We start from the raw sequence: 25,959 nt of genomic DNA, 5'->3' as shown, positions 1-25,959 counted from the left end.
CACGTGGCGGGCTCCAATGCACGATTCTCGATCGTCGAGCACCACCAACAGATCCGCTGGCCTGCACCGATCCGGATCCACCGATGTTGGCCGCAATATCGCTAGCAAGATTACCGGCCCCGGTCAGTAGTGTGTTGGCCGCGTCACCGATGAATCCGGCCGCATTATTCACCACCGTACCGGCCGTTCCCAATGCTGCACCTGTCAGATCCCCAAGGACGGTCCCAGCGGTACCGATGACGTTGCCGGCGGTTCCGATGGCATTCGTTAGAAGTCCGCTCCCGGACGCAGCAGCAGCAGCAGCAGCAGGTGCTGTCAAACCGGCACCAACCGTTGTGTTGAGTCCAATTCCTCCAACGTTGAATCCACCAGCCAAGGAACCTCCCAGGAGAGAATCTCTCGTGGTTGTTGTTGCTGCCGTTGTCGACGTTGTGGTGCTTGCGGTCGTTGTTGAAGTTGTTGTCGCCGCCTTTGATGTCGATGCCGCTGTCGTCGAAGTAGTAGTCGCTGCGCGGGTTGTTGTTGACGCAACCGTTGTCGTTGTTGGCGGCACTAACAGCGCAGTAATCAGCGAGAACAATCCGGGAGTGTTGCCCGAAACAACGAACGAAGCGCCACCGTTTGTAGTGATTGTCCACAGACCAGTATTCGCGTTGGCACTAATGTACAACGATTGTGCCACCGTTTGTCCAACTAATCCTCCGACCAGCACTAGCCACCCCACTAGAATGGTGGTTCGGTTTGGCAAGTTTATCTGCATTGCTGTTACGATGTTCTGGAGGAATATCACTTGACTGACTGTTGGGCTCGCTGGTTGCTGATCGGCCTTTTTATAGCACGAAACACTGTCCATTACTCTCTCTGTCTCTAATCGGGAGCGTTCCTTCCAGTTCAATTGAAACAAACGATCCGTTTCAAACGACGAGAGCTGTGGCTGCATCTGGTGTGCTGCTGCATGCTGGATGAATGGATGCCACCTGTTCTGCGCACTGACCTCGTCCCAATTTTCCTCGATAATAGAGAGCATTCCTGTAGCCAATGTGGCCGCTCCCCTTGCTAGGTTATGTTGCAGCATAATCGGAAACTATTTCGAGAGAAGATGAAAGTGTGTTGCGCACACTTGTTTGCTCAACTGGAGCGAAGGGCCACTGATGTGGCCGTTGTCAGTGTGATGCACGACGGCCAGTCTTGTAATGTGTTTACCTACTAATCCTTTAAAGCTTTCACGATCGAATCGCTCCTCTCTCTCTAGAGCGTTTCATGTACCATCGCCCTCGCGGTTGGCACTTACTCATCTCGCCCCGGGAGGATGCTTTCAATTGAAAAACAATTTGCTAACGAAACAAACCGAGCAGCAGCACAGCCACCCCCCCCCCCCCCCCCCTCCCCATCGACCACACGGCGAGTGTTAATTGCGGAAAACGTGGAACAGCGGCCCGGGCGCTGGGACGCTTTATTTATTGAAGCGCTCTCACCACCGTTTGCCTCCGGCTTTGCAGCCAAATTCGAATCGAAATGCCATTTGCATTTGTTTAATTCGTATAATAAGAGAGCGGGGTCCATTTTGCGGAAAATTAAATTCTGTCCATTTCCCTGCTATCAGCAAACGGCAGAGAAGGAAAAGAATCCGCAAAATCCGACGGCGACGTCGATGGAAATGTGTTCTACGCGGCGGCGGACGGCCATAAGGATGACTACGGCTAGATATGCTGGAGAAAACGTAAGGAGAAGAACCCGGTGCCTGAGGGGAAAAAAGGAATTATTTGAAACACTTTGAACACACACCACACCACAAGCACCGCCAAGAACCACAACACGGCACGGCATCCCACGGCTTTGTGTGTTGGTTGTGCCAATATTTATCCTTTCCATCAGATGCGCGTTCCTCAGTTGCCTCGAAGGCATCTCTTCTTCTTGGGTGTCCTCCGCCTGGTCCTCCACAAGAAGATGGAAAAGCTCCTCTCGTCACTGCGTCCCAGCGGCCACCGCGACCGTCGTCACCGCGTTTCCGTTGTTGATGTTGCTGTTGGCTTTGTTCTCGTTCGGTTTTTTTTTCCTTTTGAGAACCACTGCCGCCACTGAATCTTAGGCCCGAAAAGCCTCTTTTTGGCTGTCTTCTTGGGCGGAAAAAGGGAGCTGGATTCTGTCACGAGAACTGTCCGAGCCATCTGGTGGTCTGTCGGTGAAAATGACAATGACCGGGTGTTACACAGATCAGAAACACCTGGGTGGTCTCTCTGGCAGAGAAGAAGGACCACCCTTTTACCCCAACTTCCCACCGACCAGCGATCAATCCGATTCCGACAACCGGCGCTAACGTGTTCGAAGACGAAAGGCGAAGGACAAAGACGAAGGTCGCCCAAAATTCTTTGCATTCCCATTCCAGCTCACGCAGCGGCGCAGATACCAGAGAGGAGAGTGCAGAGGAACGGGAAACGATTTATAAATCGTCTCTCGGTGGATGGCCGCAGGTCTCAGGAGCAGACATTATTTCAGCAGAAAAGAAATTCAAAAGCATACCCACTCGTTGGCCACCAAACTCGCCGACCTTCTGCTACGGATCTATGCTGTGTGTTCCGGGGCGCCATTGTGCTGCTGCCGCTATCGGATATTGCTTCACCGGTGCCGCTTAACGGCGGCGGGTACATGGTTTCGAGAGTAGCATTTAGCCCGCGAGCTACAATTGAAATATTGTCAACGACCACCACCTCCGGCAACGACGGGTGGTTTCTCGACAACTTTCCGCCACAGCACAATCGATCGAAGTAAATCGAAAAAAAAGGGCAAGGGTGTGGTGCTGGCATCTCGAAAGTTTCTCGAGAAAACCACCAACCACCACGAGCATGCGGAGCGAAATTCTGGAGCTCTCGAGCAGCTTTCGTTTAAGCATGGGAGCAGCTATACAAGAGACTGCGCGACTGGTGTAGATGCAGAATAGCGGCGGCGAGAGTATCTTGTCATGTCATCTTAGACCGTCGAGTAACCGAATGGCGGCCGGATTACGTAATTAGTTGGGAAGTTTTTGTTCGGAAATTGTTTCGCATTATAAGATCGGTCGGTGCGTCTCGTCGTCTTAAGTGTCTTATGCTTTAGGACCTTGGGACGCAACCCCACACAGACTTGCGCTCAATCTGTTCATTAACTAGATATCGTTCGGTAGAACGACAAACTCTAGGCTTTGAGCAAAAAGGGATCAAATCCAATGGCGCCCAGAGGCCGGGGCGCACTTTCAGGATTAATTCGAATTTACTTTCCTTCCTTCCGGATACCGAGAGTCCTTTTATGTTCCGTAAATATCAATCTTGCTACTGCTACTCCTGCGCCAGGTGGTCATTAATTAAACGCTAGCTGGGACGCGGCTGGCGGCTGCTGTTGACGTTTATGGTTCAGTATGGTTCGGTCCGCTTCCGCTTCATTCTTAATGATCCAATGTGTGTACTGCTCGGATGAACAATCAATTTCCGTCAAGACACTGCAGGAGAAGCACACCACACCGAGTTGGAAGAGGGAAGTACCGAAGGAGGGAAGGGAGTTACTCGCATACACATGAGAAGCACCCGTCAATTGTCGTGTATCGTCGGAAACTTCCACCTCCACACAACCCACATCAAGGCGAAATGTCAATCGACAATCAACCGCAGAGATTGTTGCATTCCCTTCGACTCCTTCCCAACTGTCCACCGGGAACATTCAGTTTTCCCCGAGAAGAAGAGTTCCGGTCGACCAAAGGCGTATCCTCACACTATGGGGACACACAACAGAGTAGTGCGCATGCGTTCCAGGCCTACCTCTCCCTTGCCTATATCCTCCTCTGCCCGTGACCTTGGTTGGATTGATTTTCATCCCGTGAAATCCACATCGAACACTTCCTGCCAAGCGGGAGTATACGTGGGTTCGGTGGCAGGGGAAATGCTGTAATCTTCCTGCACTAGCGGAATGGATAGTGAATGAAATTGCAATCCTCTTGCCTCTCGTGGTTCTGTTCCTGGCCCGGGTCACGGTGCTAGCTGCTGATGATGCAGCATTTCAGCGAGAAGCAGCAGCCGCAGTACAGAGCCAGCAGAGCAGTGCACGCGCTAGGACCAGGTCCTGGCTTCAATCCAAGGGGCCAACATTGCGGGGATGGTTTACGCCTGCAACTCGGGTGGGGGGAGCAAACACAAGGGAGCTGTATATACTGCCCGTCATGTGCACTAAGATATGATGCTGCTGATGATGATGATGCATCCGGTGCGGTTGGCAGCCGGAAAATGCTTTCTTTTCCTATTGATAAATTTGGTTTTTTTTCGCTCACGCTCTCTCTCTCTATGTTGGCCGGGCGGCAAATAAAATTCAAGGTGTGTGGGCTGCTGAAAGAAGATGAATAAAAAGTGATGTCCGGAATATCGATTTTCGTTTTCGCCCCCTTGGGGCTGATCCGGATTTTACCGCTTTACCGAATGCATTAAGCGCCGGCGGCACGGTGTTCTCTTCACGGCGTGGCGCGTAATCAATAATTTTGCTCTTTTGTAGCAGTTAAGCGAGTAGAGCGAAGGTAGGCGGCCCTAGGCGATCTCGTCGTGCCAAGCACTAGCTCCACGGACGTGCAGTTCCGTTGGCCAGGATCCAAAGGTAATTCAAGAAAAAAAAGTGAGGTAAAGTGAGGAGAAAAGCGAATGGAAAAATGTGTTTTTCCCTCGAATTTTGCAACCAATACCTACGTCTCTAGGTATTCGCGCTGATGAGGTCCCTCCCTCTCTGGCACACACTTCAAAGCGATATCCTGCTCTCTGCTCGCAAGAATGCAGCCCCCGGGGCGGGGGGCTGTGGCTGTGCAAAATAGTATAGAAAAAGGTTAAAGAGACGAAAGAGGAGCAGATAGCGGGGAGGGGTTATTGGCCTTGGGTGAGAAAATTTATAACGATGATTTAATCTCGGCACGCCTCGACAACGCCACCACCGGCCGCTCGGGGCATTCGATTTATGTGAATGAAATATTTGCTAAAGTCCAGCGTCATTCCCATTCCATGAATCATCTTAATCCGCCTTCCACGCCACACCGCCTCTCACCACTCGTACCTTGAGTCGAGCGGCATCTTGATGATGGTCGAATTGGTGAAACAGTAGCAGCAGCAGCAAAGACGTTTTAACGGCTATATTTAGGTGTATAACCATCGCAACGGCACTGACCTACTAGTGATTAGGATGGCGAATTATGGTCACTCTGTTGCTGCTGCTGCTGCTGCTGCTGCTGCTGACGAGGAGGGAGTGGCCACTACATAAAACCAGATGAAACCACCTTCACCGTTGATTATGGTTTGATTACAGACTCCTAAATGGCCACACCAGCAGACTGACAGGCGATCCAGCGGCCGTTAAACGCGGCCATCGCACTCCTATTATTTACACTTCGCTTGCCAATCGTTTTCCACCGTCGATAAGCTGCTGATAAGGGGCACATAAACATCCGCAAATAATTGGTAAATTGTGGTGCGAGGCCTCCGCGGAATCCCAGACCAAAACCACAAAGTGAGCCATTTTCTTCAGGCCCTTCGGCTTCCGTTTTATGGTCGTCTGTGGCGACGCCGCGGCGTGGGTGTAATAAACGTAAATTGATTTCTGTGTTCTCTGAGTGTCCGAGAAAGCGAGAAGGGCGAATCCAGTCCCTGGGAAGTGGAAGCTGGTCACTAGGTGGCCGCCATACCACACGAGGCTCATACCATGGCCTTGCGAATCCTTTCTATTCGACTTCTGGCTAGCTCCAACTCCAAATCAGTTTGTTGAAGGTCACAAAGCGAACACAAGGACACCCGGAATCCCTGGCTTAACTAGCTCACTGGGAACGGAAAGGATACAAATTACTACGTACCCAGTGCGGCGACGGAAGAAAGTTGTCTTCTTCCTCTAGCCGGAAGTGCGGCGGATGCGCCCTTTGTTGTGCCTTTTTTGTGTCAATCTAGCTCTAGCGTATGTGCTCTTTGTGTTCTGGAAACTCTGTGTGTTGTTCCCTTTTTTTTTGACGAGGATTTGAATGCGACCCCGAAATGCTTCTTTGCATAGCCGGTGAGCCGGGAGGCGGCGGAACTGTTGGCAAGATGTTCATGTCCTTACGTTGACTTTATTTGCTCAGGGGGAAAGAAAAACGCTGCGAAACTTTACACTGACGCCTCCTCGACCCCGATCGAAGAGCAAAGGAAAAACGAACGAAAACTTTCATTCCATTTTTGTGGACGAAGGATTTTTGCCAGAAAAAAAAATTAGACGACGACAAACGACGGCACCGGATTCATCAATCAAGCTGCAGTGTGCCAAAAAGGGCCACCAGGGGCTTCGGTTTTCCAACTTTTTAATGAAATTGAAAAATGGCGAGACACGGTGTGTAACTGTGCGCGTAAATTTCATTTAAGGCAAGACTAAGGCTGCTGACAAAAACGGGCGGACAAAACTTACGCCGCCATACGGCATAGCACCATTAGTAATAATAAACTGTGTGCAGACGCGTTTTTTCTACGCGAGAGTAAAGCATAAAAATGCTAACAATCAGTTCTACCTTCTCGTCGGTTCAGCCACCCCGGGGGAAAACAAATCTCGTACTCGCTGCGCCTCACTGCGCCGGCCTGAATGAAATGGCCAACTTCCGCTGAATGGATGAAAGTTTTACCAAACACAGTGCCTCGAGAGAGGGAACAGGAGTGTACAGAGGGTCTTACCGTGTACCTCTTACCCACCTAGACCACCCTCGGATCGAAAATGGGATTTCCTTCGTTCCCTTTCCTTCTGGCGCTTTTTTTATTGCCTCGCTATTTGCTAGAACGCTCGCAACGAAATTGGAATCCACTAACCCGAGAGCCAGCCGGCCTCGAACGAGCCCGGGATTTGCTTACTGCTGGTAGCCGCCCGGCTTTCGATCGAGCCAGCATTTCATTCAACAGCATCGAACCCACGCAAACTTTTTGCTGGCCCCTGGGCGCCAGCTGGAAGAGACGGCAAGGGCGCGAGGGTGGTGTACATTTGATGATTATATTAGTATTGTTTCATCGATACAATCGATGGCGCTGGCGGCATGAGTGAGTGTGTTCCCAGCTCGTGGTGTACGTCTTGAGCTAGCGAGCAACTTTTGTAAGGAAGCAGCAGCAGCAGCAGCAAGTAAGGCATAAGAAGCATCATGAAGCACTTTAGTCCAAGGGGGCCACGATGATTTCGATCAATTTGTAGCGGAAATGCATCCCTGCCACCGTTCACGGTCCGTAGACGGAGTAGCCTTTCAGTTTGATTGAACCCCAGACCTCTGATCGGATCCGACGCGGTGGTGAGCTGGGTGTTCGAATGCGAGTTGCCTGTCTGCCCTTTTGGGATTGTGGTTCCCAGTGAAAGGGTACTCCTCTTCGATCCGAAGGCTTTTACGCGCCTTGTCAGACAAAAAAAAACGTACAAGGAGTTAATCCATCAAGGGCATATGTTTGAGTAAGGATTCGCGAATCCCGTGAATGCTATTTCGCCATGGTTTCGATAATGATATTTATTCCTTTTCACCGACGCGCATTTACGTCGCTCAGCAGCATTTCAGTTGGCAGCCAGCCGTAACTTGCGCAACCGCGACACGAGAACACCTCTCTTCAGATCGACGGATTGGCGTGAAAAACCTTCGCGCGTTAAGAGCGCGTCTTGGCGGCTTTGTCTCTTCGGTGAACATCTGCTCGTTGATCGGGGTTTAGTCGCGCTCAGTGACACTGACCTTACACATTTTCTCAATGACGATCCGGTGGACTGTGAAAGACCGTGCTACGGTGTGCATTTCCCATCAGCAATTTCTAGAAGGAAAAACTGCTTTCGCTTTGCTGACCAATGGAAGACACCGTAAAAGGGGAAAACAACATCGCGCTATGTTTGCACTCTTCACGTTTGCGCGATTCTCGATTCCATTTGGCCCGCGTTAGCGAAGACATGAGATTCCCCTTTTTTTCTAAAATGGAACTTATGTGCCCTCCATCGCCCTAAACTTTTTCTTTTTCGTGGGCAAACTCATTTATGAAATGGATTCACTTCTCCGAACTGCAACTGATGCGGGAGTGCTGCTGCGTTGAGTGTTCTGCTCAAAAATTTCCACTCCATGTTTACAGTGCACTTGAACGTGTTTGTCTATCGCCGTGCGGATCGCAGCTCGATACGTTTCGGAAGAAGTGCTGCTGCATCGCAAATGGAATGGGAAGGATTAACTTTACTCTCACGATTAAATTGAACTCTAGATGCTTGACCTGCAGCAACCGGCTGCACATTGAACTCGGGCTACAATGGAAGTGTGTTGCAAATGCTCTCCAAAATCTGTCTTAAGACTCGATCCAGAAGTGGCTCAGCTCACTCGCACACAGATCCGTGGCATAGTTTGTGGTTTGTTTAAAATGGCAGCCATCGGGTGGCAGTTTGCTTTTAACGCGCCAGTCAATATCTTCCCGCTGTGCTCACCGCAGGACACCAGCACAGCTTGCGGTTGTTAATGCGTTTAGCGAAGTATTTCATTTGCGAAACATCAAACATCGCGGGTGGCCACACAGCAGGAGATCATCGTGAGAGTGTATCGGATTTTAAAACGAACTTATTAAGAAAGGCACCTCAGCTCCAATAAGCTCTGTACCAAGAGACTCGAGTTACTCAAATGAATTTCTTTTCTTATCGATACCAAGAATAGCAAGAAATTCAATTATCTTCATGCCGTAACATCGTGAGGGAACGAAAGAGAAGTTTAAATCCCTTAGGTTCCCTTTTGCATGCTCTACGCTAATCAATCGGACCCACAGGAGGTTCTCTCATCAGCACGAACCGATGACTCAAAGCGGTCGAATCAGCGTGACACGTTGTTGTGGTGCGCTCGCGATGTTGCGTGATGTGGCCACCGTTTTGGGACCGAAACAACATTCCGATGATGGTTCAATTAATTTCATCCGACCGACGGCACACCGACGTGCGAACACGATCAGAGAGGTTGGTCGATGCGTACAGTGACCCCACCAGCTAGCGTAACACTTTCCGCTAATAGATGCCGTTTGGCTGAGTGCGATTCTGGCAACAGCTGAGCCACAAACAGCAGCACCACACCAATGAAGGTGAAAGAGGAAGCTTTCAGTCTTTTGGGGGGGGACACCACAACATAAACCAACTTCCTATTATTGTTTGGCTTCCTGTGGTCCCCGGGAACTTGCGCAAAAAAAAAAGTTCCCTGACCTTCCCTCTGCTTAAGTTATGCTTGCAATTCCGGGCCACACGAAGGTCCGATTGGCGGGGGGCCAAAGAAGGGAAACGCAAAGAAATCTCAATCAACACAACGCCCCACCGACCAGCCCGGCCCGGTCCGGATATTCCGGATACACCTTCTCCTAGCCTCAAGGCCGTCAAGGTCTTTCTTCCTTCCCTCGCCCTGTAGGCCCGTAGGTTGGCCGTAAAAGTTGAAATGAAATTTTCATGCAGCCAAATTAAATGACGGAAATATAATTTTTCGAATGAAGAAACACACGAACCATAGGGAACCGCTGAATGGTTGTGAGAGAGGGGGCGAGGTACAATCAGGGCCACCACCGCCATCGCTTAGCGGCCATCGGCATCGTTTATATGCGAGGCCACGATCCCCCCTCGATACGATGCGGCCGGCGACGAAAGGTAATTTCGCAACTTTCAACAAATACACACGCGTGGCGTGTGTTGTGCTCGCGCGAAATGGCGAGGGTGGTCCCATCAAGAGACGAACGAACGAAACGGAATTTCCCGCATTTTACGATCGACATTGGTCACGATGGCCACACGCTGGTGGTGCGCACCAGCTGCCCGACCTAAACGCACCGCCTCTCAACGCTTGTCGAACCTCTGATGGACTTTCTGTCATTTTATTCCGAATAATAGCTAATGCTGTCCCAAAAAGACGCATTCTTTATGTTGGAGAAGAAACTGTTTGCTTTCCAGCATGAAAATGCAATTAAAAAAAGGGACACACAACGTGGTGTTGATCAGGTGTACCGACGACGGTTCTGCAGCTGATCATTTTATGCAAATCGCAGGATGGAACATTAGATATTCGACCGCCGTTGGCGCGCCCTTGACTCTAGCTGTCATATTTGCTTTGGCGCCGTTTTCTGCGCCTTTCTTTTATGCGCGCTTGCCTGCGTATGCTTTTCGTTTAGCTTGACAGCGATCGTCTGCCACTTGTTTGGCGGTAGAGTTTGGTGCCGCTCTAAATTTAACACTCCTGGCGACGGATGCGCGCCACTCGCATTCCATTGTTTCTTGCTGCTTGCTGCGTTGCTTTTGCTCCTCCTCATCCTCCTCCTCCTCCTCCTCCTCCCAGCCGTCGTACGCATTCCTAGAAGAATCGTTTTTGACGGAATTTAATCTAAAAATAAGTTAATAAACTTTGTGATGAACGATAAGACCAGGCGGTCGGCCGGTTAGTGGTTGGCCCGCGTTACGTTGGACGATGATTTTTTTTCCCAATGGCCATCCAATCCAATGGTTTTTCTTGAACTCGGTCCAATAAAATCGACCTCTTGATGTCGGAGATCCGCTGCAGTGCAGTGTCATCGAGGACACATCCGAGCTCGCAAGGCGCCTTCAAGGGCCCCCACCGCAAGTTCATCAATAAATGAAAAATCATCTCGAAAAACAATCTAGTTCAAGGTGAAACGGGGAACGTGCGACAAGGGCCCTCGCACGCGCGCCAAAACAGGCGCCACGACGTTACTGCAACTACATTAATCTTTCCCAGCAGCAGCGGCTGGTGTTTGATGAATGATTTTCCATGTTCAAAATCAAAGCAATTTGAATGAAAATGACGTGGTTGCGTTAGCTGTAGAGTGGGGAGGGGGAGCTCGCCAATGCTGGTCAACTCGCGTCCCGAGGAAGACGAGCGGCTTGGGATCAGCGGATCCATTAAAACGCAGATCAACATATGCGCGTTACTATTTTTGGCGTTCGGCGTTCGACTGCGTTCAGTGTCACGGTGGGGTCTACCTTGGCCTTTCCAATAAAGGTCGTCTACTGTCTCTAGGGCGAAGGGCCGTGGGCATGAATTCGTCTAAACGCATTACAGAAAGGGAAGATGCGCGCGTTCGCTCGCGATGACTCGATTGCTGCCTTGGTCAAGGTCGAATTCGTCATCGAGAAACGTGCTGCCACTCGGTTGGGATGGAAATTCTGGTCCGACAACGTGTTCTGGTTCACTTATTGACATGCTTTCGACGCGTTAACAATTTGTATAACACTGCTGGTAGTTTTTATCCCATTTGGACACACAAAACATACAGAATATGCTGCCTTTATGCTAAACAAATATCATTAAAATTAACAATCGATGAATAAATGTTTCATTCGATCGCCGGTATCGGTTTCAAACAGTTCGATTAATGAAAATTCAACCACACGGATGAAAAATTAATTACGTTACGCAAATAATCCGCTGCGTATGGTTGAAATGTTTGCATTTGTTAAACACAAACAATACTTTTATTTCTCCTAATTGGTGATGGGCTTTAAGCCGCTCCAAAAAAGAGGAATCAACTATCTCTCTCTCTCTCTCTCTCTCTCTCTCTCTCTCTCTCTCTCTCTCTCTCTCTCTCTCTCTCTCTCTCTCTCTCTCTCTCTCTCTCTCTCTCTCTCTCTCTCTCTCTCTCTCTCTCTCTCTCTCTCTCTCTTGCCTCTGGCTCTTTGCGTTTGATGGCATTTATGCATCGCCGTTGGCTGCCAGGGGAGACAGGTGAACGAATTCCCGTTTACCGGGGCCGACGATGGGCGATGGGCGTCTCCATCGAGCCAACCGCGTGTGTTTCGGTTCATGTGCGCATGGTCCCTGCATGTGTATGTCTGTGTTCTGGTCGTCGACATCACCGGTAGTATGTGGTTGACGTGATCCTTTCACATTTTCTCACGTTTCCACTTAACGGTGGCTGTCTCGCTGCCAAAAAAAAACAAAACAAAACAAAAAAAAAATACGAAATTACTCAACATAATGTTTGACACTCTCGACGGACGACGAGCTGCTCCGTCCCGCATTCGAGGCAGGGGGAACGGCATGTGGTGCATATTTATTTGTGTATTACCGCCGGAAGGAAGCTAGGCATAAAATGAATGTTTACGCGGCCTAGCTGGCTGGCTGGCTGGCAGGTTTCCGTGACATTGACAATGACAGTGAAGCGACCGACCACCATTGCCATCGCGAGTGTTTTGGCAACCATGTGCACCGAGAGATAGAGAGAGAGGGTCCTTTATCTAACCCCGGCATCATGGTGCCCATCCCTCTCCCGCGGGTACACATATGACACGCGGCGACACTTTGGGTCGTTGATTTCGGGACTTGCAATCCGACGTGAACGTTCAAGAGGAGGAGAAGAGAGGGCACATGAAATGCAGAAAACTGCCAAGAAAGTCAAGCCGCCTCTTCTACGGACGGACGGACAGCCCAGACGCAGGTGCGCACTGTTCAGCTTCGGGTTCGGAGCGAGGGGGTTGTTCAGTGTCCTCACAGTTTCGTCCCTCTCACGTTTCGCTTCGGCAAGAATCGTACATTACCGCGCACTGGCACACGGACGACGAACGCTAGACGTGTGCGGGCTATAAAATATGCCATTTATTATGCTCCGCCATCTAAAGCACAACCGGTGGTGGCTTGCAAAAAAAGAAGACCGAGGTCCATTGTACCTCGCTGTGGAACACTTTGCTTCGTGTGAGCAGCAATCGAGAGCCAGGTTGAGAAGAGGAATGCATGCAGAGCACAAACGAGAAACCGATCGGAAGTAAAGTAAGAAAGCGAAGACGCTGTTTTGCCAGCTGGACAGCTCTACGCTTCGTTGTTGGTATCATTGTCGCGAGAACGATGGACCCCGATGATCGTGATGATGATGATGGAAAGGGAGTATGTAAATTTTTGGCTACCTTTTCATATGCTGCTCGCTATTATGAAAGGTCCGTCATGGTGCAGCCATAAATATCGGGAATATTAAACTGTCATCCACGTCGTGCACGTGAGGCACCAACCCGGGTTATCTGTCACCTTGGTGCGTGTTTTTTTTTTTTTCGCATACCAGCAGAGCTTCCATCGGCATGCTTCTTATGCTCATCATATAATGTTCGTGTCTGGAAATAGTCGTTCGTTGAATCGTCGGCATATTTTCGCATGATGGAACTGGCTTTGGTTGCGAAGGTCAGAACCCAATCCATCAACGTTCGTCCGTTCGTTCTACCCATTCAATTTCGAAGGGATATTAACTATCGATCGCTGCTCATCGCCTCATCGCTCCAACACAAACATCGTAACTCACCATTCGAACAGCAAAACGTCGAATACTGAACAACGCGGTGGTAAAACGCAATGCTCTCTCTCTCTGTCTAACAACGTTATGCAACGCGTGCCGTCAGATGTTTACTTTCACTTGGGCAAAATACTTGGCATTCTGGGGCGCAACGAAAGGGGGGAAGATGAAAAAGAGTAGCAAATTGCATTCCATTCCGCACGCAGCAATGCGCGCATTGCACTGAATGGCATCCGGGGAAGAGGTCAGCGATCGGTTCCAATATTCCTCGTCTTGCAATACCATCAGTCAATCAGAGACATTAAACAACGCGTCCAGACGTGCCTCCTGCCGGTTGTTACGAGATTCAAATTAAACCGTGCTGGGCCATCTGGACGCGAACGGATATCGGATCCGGGTGCGCGCGCGCGCCAACTGACTGTTCCGGCGCGTCAGAAAGCGCGTCTGGCGTCGAAATCGAATCCAACCATCGAACGTCATTAGTTTACGATCGTTACGAGGACGACAACGACGATGATGCCGGCATCGTCCGTCAATTGGTTGTCGTAGAAGTTCAATGTCAGCCGGCGAGATAAATAAACATTCGGTCCACGCTGGCGGCTGGCTATTGTGTGATTGTATCTTGGATTTTCCCGAGTCCCGAAGCGTTACGCGTAGACGCACATAAATTGGGGAGCTGCTCCCCCCGCTATAAACCGATTGTGGGACATAAAATTGGCAAAAATAGCGTCCGGTTCGCTTGTTCCACCCTATATCAATCGGCATCATCTTCTTCAGTCGCAGTGTTTACTTTCGTGAACGGCAACGGCGGCTCTCGCTATCAGCAGAGCGACCTGATTGTGGCTACATTTGCTAAATGATATGAGTAGCAAAAGAGCAAAGCAAAAACTCCAATCCTGGCACAAATTCTAATGGCTCACAGACAGCATGTCAGCATCCGGCGGCGGCAGCAGCAGCAGCAGCAGCAACATTGGTCGCCCCCCCCCCCCCCCCCCCGGGGGGAAGGAGTTTTTGTGAAAATTAATTAGTCCTGGCGTCGTCGACACAGATCGCCGCAGGAAGCAATTTGTAGGCAATGTGACCGTCACCCGGTTGTACCCCAACCGGACCCAGAGCTGGTACAGCACGGCCCCTTGGCCCCTCATCTTTCTTCTTCCCCTTTCCGTTGCTGTCTCTGGGTGTCCGTAATCCACACGGGGATCCGTTCGTTGGCCATCTCGACAGCAATGCGGAGCAGAACGTTCTACCATCGGTAATACGCCGCCACGAAACACGAATCTCGTGCTGACTGGCTGGCTGGCTATCAAACACGGTTGTCCCTTGCGAATTGTCTAACATTCGAGAGGTTTTTATTTTCATTTTCGTTGCATTTATGTATTTTAATTGGCCATTAGCCTTGCGTCCAAAGCCAACACACCAGTCAGTGCCGTGGATTTCTCGTGGAATCGTGGCCTTCGTTGGGCGACGTTTCTTTTTTTTTTTTTTTTAAACAAAAACAACAACGAGGATGAAGCGCGTCGTCTAGACGGTGGCGCGCGCCCGCCTGTTCGAAGGTTCTCGGGTCGATGAGTAACTTTCTGGCGACAGTTTAGTGGCCTGTGTGTGGGCGTATGTCCTGTTATACCAATTTGCAGACACATATAGACTGTTTTACTCATACTTTTGTTTTTTCGCTATAGTGGAATGAGTGGAAATGAAAATGGTTCGATCATCATGTAGCGTTATTGCGCATCATTCCCGTTGGCAAAGGTCCGGTGGGCCGATGTAATTAGGCAGTCGTCATCACAAAGCAAAATATGAACTGCGACAGGATACAGGGTTGTTAAGCTATCTGGTCAGTCTGTTTTAATCAGCGTCACTCACCCGATAGCAATCGTTAATCCTTTTGACAGACCAATGGCAACAGTAGCGGCGTAATTAAAATCACCGACCGTGTGGTCCGGCTGATGAGGAGAAATAATTCACAAAATAGTGTAGTCCATGTTACATATGAGCTAAAAATGGGTTTGTTTTCTTATGTTTTACTCTTTTATGCAACTTTCTTATGTCGATGGAGGCGCATGGTGGTGACATTTTTTTAGCGATTTTTAGGCGTAAGTTAGAGAGAACTGACAATGATTCGTTTTTTTTTAACTTTTCCCTTTTCGTGACGAATTTAGTATTTGCTTTTCCTAACCAACAAACGTTACAAGACAACGCGCGAAACATAGCGGGGTTCGTGCTGTGGAAAACCGTTCAAAGGGCAAACAGTACCGGAACAGTGCTACCCTCATTAGAAGTTAAGCTTTGAGTGTGGAAAACTTGCAGCCGCAAAGTACAAACGAACAGCGAATGTTGAGAAAAGTTTAACAATTAACCTCTTCCCGTTGTTCCGGCTCGACGTCGCGGGGGTAGCAACGGAAACAAACCGCCTTCTGCTTCACTTCCTGGTAGAGGAAAGGGAAAGGACGCCGGAACCGAACTACTTGTGACAGACTTGACACGCAAAGAAAATTGCTGTCACAAACTGTGTGGCAGTGGGTGTGCAGAGTGGCTACAAGTTCCAGGGATAAGCTCGATGGTGTGTTGCCTATGAAGTGGATGAAAGGGCCATTATGAAGCTCTTTGCCGTCACCTCAGTGGTTCGTACTGACATAACTGAACCTCAAAACAACCACGATTTCGCGTTTTGTTTCTTTTTGCTATCGTTCAAGCGGAATTCGTTGCTAGAAATGCATCGATGGCTGCTTAATGCCGTTGACGTGGATTGTTTCGTTACAATTGACTTCGAACACTATACGAGTACGGTCGATTAGAGTCGGTTATCGGAATCATCTGGTTTACCGTGTCGCTGATGGGGTCATTATTAGCGTCAACGGGTTGTCTCCCATTTGGTTTTATCACCTTCCACGGAAGATGGCATGGCATTGTATTGGTGCAACGTATTCGTATATCGTTTGCGGAATGGCCAAAGACTTTGCAGCAAATTGCGCCATTAATTTTTACTGTTTCAAAACGAGATTTTCTCCAAACTAGTGCTTCCAGTAGCTGAAGGCTGACTAGCACAATGGTTAGCACTTTCTTTCAGAGTCAGTATCTAGTGCTAGAATTACATCAATTTAGAGTTAATATAGTAAGCGAATAGTGCATCAAAAGTACTTACTTACCGGCTAATAATTAGTATAGCAAGTAGCATAAGCCTGTGCAATAGAAAATGAATTAGTACCACTCACGGAAAGTATGCTTCCAATGTACACACTGTATTGCGAGCATAGAGCCCTTGATGAACCCTTCATCAATCATATCATGCTCATTCAGAAATCATAATCGTTGCATACAACCATTTCATTGAACATCATTTCATCTATTCGAACTCTCGCCTACGTTACGTTACCAATCAGATACCCACCGTACATCCGTAGCGTAACGCCAGCACCTTAGCCGTGTGCTATATGTTTGTTTTCTTTTCCTTTTTCTCTCTTTCTCTCTTTCGTCGATGATTTTGTGTCCTGTGTTTTGATAATAAAAAAAAAAAACTACGAAAAATGCCCGTTGCCGCACCAAACCACCAAAAAACTGTCACAACTCGTTTCGGTGCGCACCCTATTGGACGGGGGTAACCAAAAACCGTATGCTTCGAAATCAATACTAACTACAAAATGCTACACCACATAACGCCACGCGCAACTTTTGTAACACCATCAACCTTCGTTCGCACTTATCTCGATGTGCTCTCACTAACAAAACTCGCTACTACCGCTACCTCACTATCGACACGTATCGTAACGCTGTGAAACATCACTACCCTCTGTTACCCATGAACCCCCCCCCCCCCCCTTCCTCAAACCTCACTCCCGGGGAATACGGGGCTCGGTACGCCGCGATACAGAAACGCGAAAGGATAAGTACGACAACCGTCATCATGAGGGAGGAAAAGTCAGCTCAGAACTCACCGTCAGTGGTGGTGGTGGTGTTAGCGGACGTCCATCCTCTTCTTCGGCCACTTCCGCATCTAGCGGTCAAACACAGCAGCACGGCTCCGGTGGTGGAACGTCAGCAGACAGTAGCATTGCTAGTGGTGGTGGTGGTGGTGGTAGCGGTGGTGGTAGTAGTACCGTCGGCAGTAGCTTCCCGACCACCATGGTGTCGCACCAGCAAGCCAAACCGGAGCGTCCGAATAGTTTGGGACCGTCAAAGCTATCGCGCCGGATTGTCTGCTATCGCGGCAACGATGGTTGTAAGTATAATCGGAACAACTCGTGGAATTCATTCCACTGCAATCCACAAAAGGATTTGAAAAAAAAAACATATCGCATTTAACACCGTAAATTGCTTGTAAGGATCAATGAAAAATTGTGAAAAGATATGGAAGATATCCTTTGAAGCATTAACTTGACCAAGTAATTTCTCCTTTTTGTTTTTCCCCTCTGAAAAAACAATTGTATCATCTGTAGACTTAGTTTGGAGTATTTTGATACCATTTTATAATTACCATTCAGCCGTTACTTGACCAAAGACTTGTCCCTTATCGTAATGACGCTTTTTATGTAATTTTAAAGGAAAATATATGTATAAACGTATACATAAAGGCAAACAAACCAAACTAGAGCGCGTGCGAAACGAACCATAAGAAGCGAACTTCAAATCAGAAGTCGAGAAGAGATGCTCCACAGACAGACATCCGTCCAATTCGCATTAATGTGCCATGTTCTGCCATTCGCTAACCTTTTTTTCTCTTCTTTGTTTTTCCTTCCCTCCCTTGTGCCCTTTGTGCATCGTTAGTTCAAGATAATCAAAGGAAGACTCCACCGCCAGCAAATGACGGGCAGCAGCAGCAGCAACAGCAGTTGCAGATGCATCAGCATCACCAGCCAACGCAATCTCTCCAGGCGCAGCATCACCATCAGCAGCTCCAGCAGCAGCTGCAGCAGCACCACCAGCAGCAGCAGCAAGCGCAACTGCAGGCGGCTGCAGCGGCCGCTGCTGCCCAGCATGCGCACCAGCATCAGCACCAGCACGGTGGTGGACACCATCTACCCAATCACATAGTGCTGTCGGAGCTGCCGGAACCACCGATACCGGTGTCCGAGATTGGACCGATCCCACCGCCGCCAATGTTTTCCACGCCCAGCCCAACCCTCGTCGGTGGACGGCCCCACGGTCAGGGTAATAGTAGTGGTGGCAACAGCGGTGGTGGCGGAAGCGGTAATACTGGAAGCGGAGGTGGTGGTGGTGCTGGTGGGCCCGGAGGCTCCAACGCTGCAGGCGGAAACCAACCACCGAACGTGCATTCCACTGGTAGCAATAGTAGTATTATGAGTAACCTTATACCGTTAGATATGAACGATTACGACTACGATGGTAAGTAGAAGGGAGTAGATGATTCCTTCCCCGTCTTCTCCCCACTCGAGATACCCCCTGTTTTTCCTGTCCTTATCCCAGAGTTATCACTTATCTAGCCTTGTCTCTAGTGTATTAGTGCCGTAGCGCGCTGTTAGTGTTAGTGAGTCAGCACTTCACTAGAAAGCGGACAGCAAATTTGGAACATCCGGTGCCGGTGACTTATGCTGGGTTCCCCCCCCCCCCCCCCCATACATTCCCCCTTCCAGTCACGCTTTCGTTGGTAGCGAAATCACGCGATACTGCAACATCACGCCTCTCCTCACTCATTCACTCTCTTGCCTCTCCCAAGTAACTGCACGAAAACTGCAAGCTGAAAACGAATGTAGGACGAACGTTATTAACTGCAGGATTTTGTGTGCACGCCAGATTGCATTGTGGCCATCACCAGCAGCAACAGCAACAGCATTACTAACACACTGCACGCGCGCCAACGCATCTGCATCTGCGCAAGGCATGGTTTGTTGCTTCCTGTCTTTGATTAAAGACGCCTCGATAGAACGATGCCCGGGCTTGTCAGCTGATGAAAAACGAGTCTAAATCTAGCTGGAGCGACGAATGTCTCGTATTTCAACCATTTCGATGTAGCACATTGAAAGCTAATGTAGCTCTAGTGTTTCAGCAAACAGCATTATGTTCTTAAAGCAAGAAGGTCTTAACGCTCCACGTGATGCGCGAACCATGTTCTTAATGACCACCTGTTGTAGCAACTCGGACCGCAGCCGTAAGATCAATTGCGATGATGTAAATCCCCTCGTTTTCACGCACCACAAAAAAAGCGACCACACGAAATGAATTTTCCAATACCACCGATCCCACGAATATCACTCGAATGGTGGTTTGTGTTGATGAATGATGTTACCACGACATGGCCGTGTTGGCGACGTCACAACTGTGGATTTGATTTTTTCTTGCGCCCCAGTCGCGAAAAGCTAAGATCGTTGCAGATCTTACCAACGTTCACGCGGTGACGACGTCGTCGCTGGCGCACGGGAGTGGGAAAAACCCAACGCACGAACAAACCAACAGCATCATCATTCCCGGCGTCCGCTCCGACGCACTCGACACGACCCGATGTTTCCGGTGTGGGTTTTTTTTTGTTTTGATGAGGTCGATTCTTTTTCCTTTTCGTTTGCTCCTTTGCACGTGCTGCTCAATCTTGCGCGCCATGCAAAAACACTTGCTAGAAGCTGAAACCTAAAAAAAAAAAAAAAAGAAAAACCGCTCCGCTGACCACTCGTCCCGAGTGCGCCGAGAGCGCGAGTTGTTCAAACAGGATGCTGTGGGTTTGGTTTAGCTAACGTAACATTCCGATGGTTTCACTCTGTTGGGGTGTGTGCGCGTATCCGTGTGTATGTGTTTGCAGAGTAATCAACATGATTAAATGTGTTTTTCGCGTGCGAACCTAGCGCAAGCAAGATAGTTCCGGGCAAGCAGTTCCTTCTTCAACGTTCGTGCAGATTAACTTCTCGAACTGTGATCGTGAGAAGCCGCCGGACCTCGCCGGAGTCAACTGCAGTGTAACGGATTGGGTTTGGGGGGTGGACTAAAAGGGGTTAAACCTCATCCTGCACTAAGTAAACTTCACCAGCAGCATCCGCCATCTGAGCGAAAATAAACCATCGACGTCAGTCGCTGAGCCTAGCAAAAACAAAAACCGAAAAGAAACGGAGAAAATTCCTTTTCCGCAACGCGGCCAACCGGCACAGTACAGTGCTCTGGTGACGCGCACCACCAGCACGCGCGCTCCCTCTTATCCGTAGCGTCACCGAATGGAATGGTGCGTCTTAACCGGGCGCGCTTGAATTATTATTTCCAAACTGAAACTGCTGCTGCTGCTGCTTTGGTTTATGCATATTTCATCACGCCGCCAGACATCGGTGGCAACAAGCGAAGCAAATTGGATGCTGGGAACTGTTGTTGCAACAACAGCTGTGGTGGCCTTCACTCTTTGCCACCAGTACGCAGCGCGCGCTGTTACGCCGATTGCTGAATCTTTCACTAATCAGCACCGAGAGGCGAGGAGCTGGACGATAAATGGCGCTACCAGGTCAGCCCAAACCACTGCCACCAGACGAGCTCCAATTGGTGGAGTGCTACAAATTTTGTAAAAAGGAAAACAGGAATGTTCCGACGGATCGTTAGTGCGCGATCGCACCCCTTCTTTTCCACCATCCATGTTCTCTGGTCTGGTCGTGTGTCTGGTTTTTGGGGAGTCTTTTTTCTCATCCTACCATCGCTTTATACCGCCTGCGGATCTCGCACCAACAGAGAGCCGCAGGGACCTTTGAATGAATGAATGAATGAAAGGCGTAAATGATGGCACGCCTGGCTTGCAGCAAGGAGTGCTCGGTAAATTTGGTGAATGAACGGCGTTAAGAAAGTGGAACAGAATGGCCATCTGGTGGGGCAGACAGATTAAAACCGAGAACGAGCGTAGGCGCAAACATCATCATTATCGTTACGCGTAATATGGTGCCGTCATAATGTTCCGCTTCCCGTGTGCCGTAGCAACTCACCGAGATCCTGTGCTGGCCACAGGCGGAACAGAAATTCGTTTCCCCACGACAACAACGCTGAGTCACACTTCACCGGGAACATTTAACAAATTGTTCCACGGAAAGTGTGCCCGCAGGTTAATGTGAAGCCAATCGGTGTTACTCACTAGCACGAGTTTGACTTTTAATCCTTTGCCATTCCGTGGCCCCCGGAGGGAAGAGAAGAGAACGATAGAGTGAGAGGAGCGAGTGAGCACTGTTGCCTACCATAATGTCGTTTCTTTTTTTTATGAAAATGAGGAATTTAATTAATTCTCGCCCACATTTGAATCATTATTCCGATTCCAGCCACCATTATCATACCATTATCCATTACTTTGTGTCCATTTCCTTTTTCACACCATTAATGCTGGTGCGGTGACGATTGAATTGATATCCCTTGTGTTTCTGTTTTTCCCCCATTTACGCCGTGCAGATCATGAAAACAATGATCAAGAGGAAGTTGATTCGGACGAGGACTACATGTACCCGATGTCGCAGCCGAACCCGAACATCGACACCAACCGGATCGACGAGATACCGGCGAAGGAGCCGAACATTAACGCGGTGCCATTGAAGTCGGCCCTCAAGAAGAAGGGCTCGAACCCGGGCACTCCGACCCAGGACAACCGTCCGCTTGGGGTGCGCTACGACACGAATCCACCGGCTGCGGCCACCATCAAGTAAGTGCAACCACGACTGCCCTTCCCACCTCCCCACAGATCATCTCTACAAACGCATTCGTCCGAGCCATTAAAGAACCTCTACCCCCAGCACGAAGAGAGAAAGAGAGAAAGAGAGAAAGAGCGCGAGAGAAAGAAAGGAAGAGGAAAAAGAGATGATTTTCCGATGCTACTATCTACAATTTAGCAATTTTTCCCCCGTGTTTCTTCTACTAGCATTGTCCACAGTTCCACTGTTCCTTATAATCGTTTGCTCCTTCTAGTAGCGTAGCAGTGCGCACTGTATATCTCTGTGTCTGTGTTGTTTTGTGTGAAGAGACCCCCGTAGACATCTTGTCCATCACCAGCCTCACTTTTTCTTACCTTTCTTCTCTTCCACTCGCTCTCTTTCTGCCTTCCATTGCTCTCTACCTTCTGCTACATGTCCTCGTACAATGTATAATCTATTCAATCATCTCTCAACCAACCAATCGTTCGTTTCTGTACATTTTAGGCCAGTTTTACGACCACGGATTAGAATATGGTAATTTCCGACTTTGATGATGATGTTTGTTACCGTTGTTTGCTCGCTCCCTTTTTTTTTTCGTGTTTCACCCTTTTCTTCTTTTGGTGTTTCCATTCATTATCCCTTTCATTGGTTTTTGATCTTTTGCATTGCCACGCACGTTACCTGCCCCCCCCCCCCCCCCCCTGGTGGGCCTGATCGTTTGCTGTTTTGCTGGTTGTAATTACACTTTAGATTGACCCGGTTCGATTGATCGTTTGGTTCGGTTTTTTTTTGCCTTCAGTTATGCTAATGATACCTTCATTACCCCCTTTTGACACCACGTTTTCTATGATTAATTTTACTAAACAACATTAGGCTTGCACATAAAACAACACCTCTCTGTACCATCGATCATCTAATTTGTTTGGCTAACCACGGACGGAGTCACGCCTTCTCCACCAGCACGTCGCTGTTCGGCGTCGGTTTCGGATGTAGGGGTTTCGTTTTATTTTTGTAATCCTGTCACATTGCATAAACCAGCCAGCCGTCACATGACTTAGAAAATCCATCCACTCTAGTGGTTTTTAGGGGACAATTGGCACGAGTTTGTCCCGCCGCTACGTGGTCGGCGTCACTGTTTGCGTTGCTTCCCGTTCCGTGTCTCTGTGTTGAACTGCAACATCCCTTCCGCGAGTGGCAGTAATTGGATTAAATACTGGGTCCACTCTTGTGACACGTGAAAAGCTAGCAGTCGGATGTCGATTGAGTTGAGAGTAGAGATAGCTTGACCGGAACTGTAAACAAAAAAAACACGCACTCGCATTTGTTCACACGTCTATCGCTCTGACTTAAAGCGGTTACGGACAAATGGTTGTTGTTGCTGTTGCTTCACAAAGAACCGTTTTGTCAAGTATTTCAGTTATTGTGGTATTTGACGGTCCCCAAAACACCCTTCATATAGCCAGCGCCGTTTAGCTAAAACTATGCGACCTACACACAGTTTCACTTCAGAAATTTGTACAAAACCTTTGGCATCTCCTAGAGACGCAACCCATTCGCTGGCATCTTGTAGCGAGCCCTTTGTGACCGTAGCTTCCCGGGAACCGGTCCCTTAAAGCCCTCATTAACGCGGGACGAAATTGTGAAAAGACAAAACTAGCATTAGAACCCTTCGTGCTCGCCTTCGACAGCGGAAGATGACAATGTTCTGCTGCCACGATGGTTCTCTCATAACAGATGATAACGATCACGCTGGGTCCTGAAGGTCCGGTCAACATTATCTCATTTGCTCAAGTGACTGAAGAAAAGGCCACAAAGGAGCGTTACACGAAAGTGCGGCCTGTGTAACGCAAAACGCGCCTTCTGGACCATTCATTTACCGTTTTCCGACCTAACAACACAAAGAAAGGAAGCAAGATGCCGTTTTCATAAAAAGGCACTCACTCACGGTACAGCAAGGCCGGCTAAAAGTATTACAGTGTCGATAAACAGGGGCAAAAACGGTCTCTCGCAGAACGGACCTGTTCACCCTTTAACCTGCCCGTCGCCCTCTGTCGCAATCGACTTGATGAAGGGTCGGTCGGGAGGACGATTTTGTGGCCTTCATTTTCCTTCTAGGGCGGCAGCGATTTAGTTCGTTGTTTATGCGTTTTTTTTTGGCCACCATCACATTTTGGGAATGGGAGACCGCCCGCATTTTTTCGATCTGAGCTTCAGGTCAGCTTAACGGGTGGAGGCGGGCCCACCCACCGAAAACAGTTTCAATCTTGGCTCTTTAATATTTTTGTTTTACACCCACCCCCCCCCCCCCCCCCCCCCCCGTAAAGGTAAAGAGCTTTTTGCGGTATGGCCTTCAAGCTTTTGGGGGGGGGGGTCTTTTGGGATGATTCTGTTAGTGAATGTGGAAACACAACACTCGTGAACACAAAAACTACCTCGGATGGAACGCTTTTCGCTTATGTTGTTCCTGGTGGACCAAGAAAAAAGAAGGTGTGAAGGATACACCATTAACGTCATCACGCTGTGTATATAAAGTAAAACCTTTTCTTTATATTGTGCCCTAAAAACGTGCAACCTTTAACATTTTACTTTAACAACATAAATGTCTCGTGGATCCAAACGAGCATGGTCATGCGCTGTCTGGCCATGCGAAAATGCCAGACATGTCACAGCACCAGTAATTGTGTTTACGGTACCTACACCACTGCGAGCGGACGAACAAGGAGCGATCTCCGGATATGGTTTACCACATGGATAGATTCCCGAGAGAGATCCCTTCTTCCTTTCTCCCCTTTTATCGCACCTCATGTTCATCAACAAGTGCCCCAAGTTGTCCCTCATTTTAGCTCGAGGCCAAAGTAAACGAAGGCAGCTCCCTGGAGGCCTTTTTGTTTCGAGAAATTCGTTTTGAATTGTTTGCATTTTATGTAGCGAATCAATAGGCATCAAAAGCAGAGTTTCTTCACTTTCTGCGAATCTGAATTCAATACCTTTACCTTTCTTCAAAGAATATTTTGCTCCAAACCAGGAATCAAAAGGATTAGCGGAATTTGAAGAAGGAAAAAAAAACACATTTCTTCTGTACGCCAACTCACGGTGACTGTTACGTGCCTAGAAAAAATGCGAAATCCGTAATCCGAATCCGAACAAATGTACCTCGTTTCTTCGAGTGCGTGCCTGAAATCGCGGAGATTCATTTGCAAACTCCTGTGTGCTCCGACGCTGTTCGAAACCGCAAAACATGGAATGTAGGCAATCTAGGCACGCTCTCTCGCCTAGGATGTTTTTGCGTGCTTTGTGGGTGTTTAAACTTATTTAAAGCCGACGGGCCACCGCGTTACGCGTGGGTGAAGTGTTAATTTCCTTTTACCCATCCAACCACCACGTGCGGGACATTATTCTGTTCGTTCCGGTTGGGCCGGAATGCTCGAACTTCCCGCTTTCTATTACCGGTGGTGGTCGAGTGAACTCCGCTCACACACGGTCACTGGCAAAGTCCCGTTTCGAACAAGTCGTTCATTACTGTACGTCGTCCTCTGGGAGTCTGTTGTTTGCTTGGTCGCCTTTTAACACCATTTCTGCGGTACCTGTGGTACCGAGACGGCGAGGAAGTGAGCATCCAATTGTTAATGATTTACGGGATCGTTTTTTTGTTGCGTGATTGTGAGCAACAAGGACCTCAATTTGTATGTAAATTGTACGAGAGAATTTCGTCTCGTCTGTGAACAGACCTCAATTTGAATGTCCTTTTGAGTGTATCCTGGTGCACAAGGCACTCGGAATTAGGTGCTTGTGCTTTCGAAACCATGTGATTCCACTCCATGTGGATGCAATTGTGCTTTTGGAGAAAACATGCTGACCGACGGGCTCTCTCGAGGCGTAATTCACACCACTCAGTGTTACATCCGTCACCAGCGACAATGTTGTTGTTTGCGTGGAGAGAGCTAAAGAGCTTCAACTCACAATGGCACCATAATAGACGGTACAATAGGAAACCTATTTCAATCGCTCGAGGGCAAAACATAGAGCTTAACATCCGGAACACAAACAATCGCCGCTATTATGTGAGGGTAGCTCCCTCGTGTAACCATAGCACAATGTAAAAC

The 25,959-nt window shown here is 48.9% G+C and overlaps 1 protein-coding gene across 8 annotated transcripts in view; it reads left to right on the top strand.

Moving 5' to 3' along the window:
- Window positions 1–25,959, top strand: part of LOC126574776 (homeotic protein female sterile-like) — a 123,932-nt gene that overhangs the window by 91,484 nt on the left and 6,489 nt on the right. For 5 of the 8 annotated variants that reach the window (XM_050235142.1, XM_050235146.1, XM_050235145.1 and 2 more), the window contains 4 exons: window positions 17,137–17,484; window positions 18,030–18,608; window positions 21,621–21,867; window positions 22,361–22,390. In XM_050235142.1, coding sequence (XP_050091099.1) covers window positions 17,137–17,484; window positions 18,030–18,608; window positions 21,621–21,867; window positions 22,361–22,390 — 1,204 coding nt within the window. The remainder of the gene's footprint in view (window positions 1–17,136; window positions 17,485–18,029; window positions 18,609–21,620; window positions 21,868–22,360; window positions 22,391–25,959) is intronic. The other 3 variants (XM_050235148.1, XM_050235147.1, XM_050235144.1) reach the window with 2 other exon arrangements.

Source organism: Anopheles aquasalis, chromosome 3, assembly GCF_943734665.1.
Source record: "Anopheles aquasalis chromosome 3, idAnoAquaMG_Q_19, whole genome shotgun sequence".
NCBI classification, from domain to species: Eukaryota; Metazoa; Arthropoda; class Insecta; order Diptera; family Culicidae; genus Anopheles; species Anopheles aquasalis.
Note: the sequence above shows the minus strand (reverse complement) of the source record. Positions and strands in the feature narration are given on the sequence as shown.